Source organism: Austrofundulus limnaeus, unplaced genomic scaffold (genome assembly GCF_001266775.1).
Source record: "Austrofundulus limnaeus strain Quisiro unplaced genomic scaffold, Austrofundulus_limnaeus-1.0 Scaffold37, whole genome shotgun sequence".
In the NCBI taxonomy this organism is placed as follows: domain Eukaryota; kingdom Metazoa; phylum Chordata; class Actinopteri; order Cyprinodontiformes; family Rivulidae; genus Austrofundulus; species Austrofundulus limnaeus.
The window spans coordinates 1,769,906-1,777,039 of NW_013952439.1; the positions used below are offsets into that span (position 1 = coordinate 1,769,906).

A 7,134-nucleotide genomic window follows, 5' to 3' on the forward strand; every position below is an offset into this window, starting at 1 on the left:
GATGGATGGATGGATGGATGGATGGATGGATGGATGGATGGGTGGATGGATGGATGGATGGATGGAGGGGTAGTGTATTATCATATCAGGTAAAAACATGTTGTCAAGGTGCACACATCAGCAATGAATAATGTTTCTAATGGTCAGAAGCTAACTAATGAAAAAGTAAACTAAGTAAAAGTAAATTTATTTCTGAAGCTCTTCTAAAGTGTGTGACGCCTCTTTCCAGTATAACTCTTTGGTATGAACACTGAAGCAGAGCTGTCCACTCCCAGCTGAAACATCCAGAGCCAGTGTTAGTGGCAGGTATGACCAGGGCCGTTCAGTTTAGGGAGTTTTAGACTCTTGTTTGAGCACATCCTGACTATTACAGCATCTTGTCGTCCTTTGAACATCGACTAACAAAGGTTCAACAGATGTAATGTCTTTATTTAGGATGTCACAGCTGATTGTGAAGTTAAACCAACCCATGAAGTTAAAATGAATTGTCTATAACCCAAAACCAGATATGTAAATGTTTAAATGCATGTAGGTATGGATGCAATGATTAAAGTGATGGGATAGTTTGGACCAACAGAAACAAACCCATTCAAACTGGCTGTCACAACTAATCAGCCTGAGGAAMTGTGTTGATTCTTCAGGCTAACAGATAAGTTTTAATGATGTGAGCGATATTTATGCTTTTTACTAAACTGAAATCACCAACTCATACATGGAAACTGTTTTGGTCATTACTGAGAACTGAGTGCATTCTTGTGTGAAAATCAATAAGTTATTTTAAGAATACTCTGAAATGTTAGATGTCAAACAGTTTGTCTGTTGATGGATCTCAGATAAAACTTGTTGTGTTTCCTTTTCTGAGCTTGTTTCTCATGTTTCAACAGAAWTAAGCTGCAAAATAAACCTAAATTGTGCAAACGTTTTACATCAAACCATAGCAGGTGGCAGATCGAGTTTGCGTAAAGAACTGAACACCGTCAATCAATAAAATGAAACACTCCTGCTGTGAGGAAGGTTTTGGGTGTGTGTTAGTAAAATATCTCATGAACCACTWGGAAAATKTTAATGAAACTTTCAGAAAACAATTGGTGGATGTACATCTACAGCTGATTACCTTATGAAGTGAACTCAATTCAACATGGCCGCCACAGCCAACTGATGTTACAAAACCCAAAAATTGTTATAATTCAGTGAGTTTTATTTATATCTAGCTCAGATTTGGTGAGAATGTAGCTGAGACAGATCCCAAAAACATATTTTAAGCACAAACAGATCAACAAACAAAAACTATTTTTTCCCATTAACTATTTAAAATCACCTCTGACTGTTAGACAAATATTTCACAAACCACTGGATGGATTTTAAAGAAACTCTCAGAATATAATGAATGGATGTAAATCTACACCTGATTAACTTTTGGAGTCAACTCAATTCAAGATGGTCACCACAGACAACTAAYATTTGGAAACAATAATGGTTATAAATCAGTCAGTTTTACAGATATTGAGCTAAAACTTTGCGTGTTTGTAGCCGAGACTCATTAACAATACATATTCTGAGCGTGAAAGACCATGAGTTTGCAGCATATTTTTTTCAAGGTTTGAGCAAAGYGGCTACAACTCGGCTGTTTCTGAGTGTACRATGATCTTGGTCTAAAGCTCTGGCCTGAGTGTTTGTAGGAAGTGGAGTAATCTAACAGCAGTACTGACTCATTGCTACTGAAACSTTACAGTCGTGCACTTAGTGAAGAAAACTCGCAGCAGCTTATCTCACAGTTGCAGTTTAGAGTGTTAACACATTTCAACAGCCCCGTTAGGCCACTGAGACCACAAGAACAGGGGAAGTTGGAAAAYCACCTCTGCTTTTTGATGTTTGGGCTTGATCAATTTCCTATTACAAAAAGAAAAAAATAACAGAAAATGTTCAGAAAAAGTAAAACAYGCATCAAAGTGAGTAAAAGTATACTTGGTTTTCAGTGTTTTTGTGTTGAAAGTTGCACTCAGGCAGCGGGAGCAAGTGGTTCTGGAAATGTGCCTTTAAGAAAATAAAAAAATAAAATAAAAAAACTGAGGAGACAGGTGCTTTCTGCAGTTGATGCTCATTTTTAAAACTTTCAAACTGTGAAAACAGAGTTTTTTTTCATTTCCTTGCCTGTCAGTTTGCAGGTTTGTTGCAGAAGTTTGTTTCTAATGGGGTTTATGTGACAGTTTTGTGTGTGACACTTATTTYACTGAATTATATTTCTGTTTGCAGGAACATCATTTGCAGAACTCCCAAACAGAGAGTGAGTGAGGCGGTTTCCTCTTCAGCCACGCTCTGTTGTTCAGACTTCAAACCATCTGTGGAGTTGAGTTTTTAACACTAAATTCAAATTCACGGAGTACTTTTATGTGTAGGAACGATTTACTGGCTGTTACAGTTTTCTTGTATAAAAAAGTTTTTAAAAAGGTTTTAAAAAACAAACTGAAACTTTGTGTATTTGTTTTGAAGCAGATGGAGGTTGATGTGGCAAAAAGCAATGAGCCACCTTGTGGATGTCACTGGTCACAAGACCCTCTTTTATTTCATTTATTTCACATATTTAAATACCTCAGCAAGTAATGAGCGAGGGGAGGGGTGACTATTTTTGAAAAAAACTTGCCCATGATCCAATATGATCACCACCTCGCCCATTACTTGCTGGGGTTTTTCAGATATGTGAAAAACATGAAATAAATTGTTGTCCTGAGACTTTTGACTCACCCTGGACATTMAAATGCAAGCTTTTATTTCACCCAAACTTCCTCCCACTGCTGCTGTTCTGTCTCAAATTAGAATCAGGTTTATTGTCAACAAAATAAGTTCCTAAGACCAATGTAAAAAAAAACAAAAACAACAACAAAATAACACGTTTAACAACCTAATGTTACAAAAATACARTTCATGGGTCTCACAGTCACATGGAAGAAAGCTGTGAGGGAAGGGGTGGGGGGGTTATTGGCACATATTTGCAACAATGCTTTGGAGTAGCGGTGCTGTAAGGCCGGAGCTCGGCTGCAGACTGAGCTCCAGGGAGGAGCTTTGTGTAAATAGGCGGAGCTTCGTAACAGCAAGTGTTTAGGCAGCTCCACATGGCCACAGGAGATTCGAGGATTTCTCCAACATGCATGAATGAGTCAAAGCAACACTGGGTATGCTTTTGATGAGGAAATGACATGATATAAAACTGCAAAAAGTTGATTTTGCAACCTCCCCCTCCAGTGGTGGATCTAGGATTTGTCTGAATGAGGGGCCATAAAGGGGCCACTGTACTCATASAGGGGCCAAGTGTTTGTTCAACATCCTTTCACACAAATCCCCAGTTTTGGTAAAGTGTTTACATTGAACCAGTCWTGTTCAAACACCTGTAATGTATTTTTTTAAATAGTTTTACATACATTTTCCCTGTACATAGATAAAATACTCTCAAACACACTGCATCGTTTGTCAGCTGAAAGACTTTTTCTGCAGGATTGTTCAGACTTTCTTTAGAAGAAGATTTCTGTAAGCTTGGTTCATGTTGGACTTTCCTATTTGTCTCATTAGTGCCTCTAGTGTTTGGACATGGAACTGCATCATTATCGCYCCCAGGTGAAGGACAGATCATGAGAGACAGGACAGGGGCACTTCAGTGGGCCAATCAGATTTCAGTTGGGGCCACCACCACCACAAAAAATAAATAAATAAAATAAAAAAACAGTAGAAAGAAAGGTGAGGAGTAGCTGCTGTCTTAAATTMATAACTCTCTCACTGAAGGGGTGTTTACATTTATAAAATTTAACTGGGAGATTCTCACTTCCCAGTACAACTGGGCTGCAGCAAAAGYATCCAGTGTAAACACAGAGAAATGGAGATTTTACACAAATTGCAAAATTCACCAGCTGCCAGCTACTTTTAAACCATGTCCACCTCCACCTAGTGGGGGGATGATGTTATTTTGTGGGTAAAATAATCAACATGCATTATGGGAGCTGTAGTTCTTTGTCAATGCTGGCTTTGAAACAGCATACACTTATTTTTTGCCTACTGGTGGTGGTCAGAGGGTCTGGTGGCACCGGTGCATGGCATCMCTGCCTCTGTCAGTGTGCCCCAGGGCAGCTGTGGCTTTAGCTTACCACCATCAGTGTGTGAATGACTGAAGTGTAAAACACTTTGGGATCCAAATGGACTTGGCACTATAYAAGGTCAAGCCATTTTAATACATCTTTGTAGCTCTCATGGGCCACATAAAATGCAGTGGAGAGCCACGTTTAGTGCACAGACCTTGAGTTTCATTCACAGCTTAAACCGTTCACTGTTCACTTTACTTTTTCCACAGTTTTTACATCGATTAGTAGATCAASACACAGTTTTCTGCTTTCAAAAAGGGACAGAAAAAGAGCAAGCACTTTAAACTTTTATTAATGAATGAAAAAGACAAAAAGAGGCAAGATCTGATGAATAAACTGGGCAAGGCACTGTCTGTCAGTTTACAATCGTTCAGTCCTTTTCTGACTCCAAACATTACARGCAACTTTTAGGACCGTTTGCTCCGATCATGGTGCTGAAACACAACGCTTCAGGCAGAAAAACCACTTCCTGTTTGCTTTTTAAACACACGGTTCATACAAGGTGTGGAAAACAGGAGTACAGACTGTATGTGGATGAAAAAATCCCCATCCTGGTACAAGTTTTTCATTCAGTAACAGGCATGAAAAAAATAAAAACAAATCTGCAAAAATATCCATCTCTAAAATACATTTGTGTAAATAAATCTGTTAAAACATCAATTTCTACATGACTTGACACAACAAATCATTTTGGGGAAATGGCACCAAAGGAAGCTTGTATTTATTTTGTACAAATTTCTGCTTTAATTCGTTTAGTTTATGGCACAAATATCTGCGTTCATCGACACAACCTTCATCGTCCGTTTGTTCCTTCACATATCTGCCAATTCTTCAGGAAGTTCAAAATGCTCTAAAGCAGCTGTTTCTGACAAGAGTTTGGGGATTTGTTGTACAAAAATAAACTCAAGTGACACTTTTTTTTGGCATCATACATTTTTTATCACAACTGTAAAACCCCAATTATAAAAACACAAAGTAAAATCTGTTTAAAATACACAAAGTTGAAAATTTGTTCATTTCTGGCTGCATTTTGATTAATTTTCAAGTAAACTATGACCTTCCAGTGCACATTTAAAAAGATATTTTTTTATTTGTTTGATGGAACTATTAGTCTTGAATTAAAATTATGGATTTAGGTAGTTAAATTATCGGCAAACGTCCACCAATTATGATGTCTACTTCTAAATTCATTTAATAAAATTGAAATCACTGACTACATTTAGYTCCTGTTACTTTATTTACAGTAAATCCAATTGTCAATTCAAACAAATTTAGAAATAAAATAGTCAACTGACCAGGGTTTGTTTAACTAAATTTTATGCCAAAGGAAAGTTATTTGTCAATAGTTTTGAATTATTTTGATATTTTTCCGTCAATTGAGGGTTTTGATTTAAAAAACCCTAATTTGTAAATTAACCAAACCTCTTGTAAATCTTTAAAGTCACATTGAGATTATAAACCCTGTCTGAATTGTAACAGATGGCAGAAAATTCAAATAAAAGCAAAAAAATAAACATAATACTGGTGTAATAATCCTCCTCAAACACAGAACCATATTGGATGTAAAGGGGAGGGAGAAGAAGAAATTCAGTAGAAATGTGTGTGCTGCCCAGAGTTTACCTTTTCAATTTACATCTGAAGCTTTTATTTTGAAACCAGGATATAAAAACGGTGACAGAAAAAAAACTACATAGAAACTAAAAGTTCTTGCTCGCCGTGTCAAAAAACAGAGGCAGGAGCCCTTAGCTAATGTGCTACATAAACCCCTTTATCAGGAATGTACTACTAAAAATACAGTATGTCCCTTTAAAACCAGTGACTTGCCTAAAAACCTAATTTAGAAACAATAATATTAATAATAATTGGAATTTTCCGGTTCTGTACAGTGTGCCGTTGCTTTCGCAGCCACGATATGTTGCTGAGCTGATTGGTTTTGGGGAAACGGAGGAAGCAGCTCGGGGTGGAAGCAGGACAGCAGTCCATGGCAGCGTGGCCACCCCCYGCTCTGGGCCCCCCGTGCATCGGCGAACGCCCGCATCACATGCACTCGAACTCGTCGATGCGCTGTTTGGTGTTCCCGGAGCGGATCTGTCTCAGGGTCTTGTACTTGTCGCGGCCCGCCTTCATGTTCTCCGCGTGGATCATGTCGTTCACCGTCTTCTTGGTCTCGTCCCGAGCGTTGGCCAGCTCCGAGCTCAAAGCCTGCACGCACACACACAGACACACACACACACACTCCAGTGAATCAAAAGAAGACATTCACATATTTACGAAGGCGTAAGCTGGAACCAGTAGTATTTGGCGCCATTTCTCCAAACAGTTTTTTGCAGCTCCGTTTCCAAAACTCTGCCAGGCTCAGAGGTTTAAACTGAACAAAAGTGAACGAGAAAGTTTTAAATGTTGAAACCGAGGAAACTTTTTTTTTTTTTTTTAAAAGGTGTATGCATTCTGAATTTATTGCCAWAAGTTGGGACAGGGCCATGTTTACCGCTCTGTTGCATCACTAGTTTTCAACAAGCTGCAACAGTGTGAGGAGTCAGGAGCTGATGGAGTTGGAGACATGGTTGTTTTACCGTGAAGCAGTTTTCTTACAGGTTTGGTTTTGATTTGCATTTTGGAAAAAAAATCGTGGTCAGTTTGTCATTGTTGGACATGTTGCATGCTCCAAAGAAGGGAAAACTATTTGTGGGTCAGGGGTAAAGTATGAATTAAGTTTAGGTTAGGGTCAGGTATGCACCTGTGAGTTTAGGCTTAGGGGTAAGGGGTCAGGGTTAGATTGTAGAAATTAATGGTTAGTCAATGCAAGTCCTCACAAATATAAAAATACAAGTTAAATCCAACAGCATTTTTAGATTTATTTATTTTTTTCTGTGCTGAAATCTGTGGCTAAGCTAGGCCTAAGAAACTATGATAAATGATTGATTTGATTTATTTATTTAACAGGAAAAGATTACTAAAAATCAAGCCTGACTCAGCATAATTGCTGTTTTACAGCAGGTTCCTGTTC

The 7,134-nt window shown here is 38.2% G+C and overlaps 1 protein-coding gene across 1 annotated transcript in view; it reads right to left on the reverse strand.

Annotated features, from left to right (window-relative positions):
- Positions 1-4,396: 4,396 nt before the first annotated feature.
- LOC106516422 (moesin) overlaps positions 4,397-7,134 on the reverse strand; it is a gene marked incomplete at its 5' end in the record, with an annotated part of 19,137 nt that continues 16,399 nt past the window's right edge. Inside the window, 1 exon segment of the mRNA XM_014006777.1 lies at positions 4,397-6,329. Coding sequence (XP_013862231.1) covers positions 6,165-6,329 — 165 coding nt within the window. The 3' untranslated portion in view covers positions 4,397-6,164.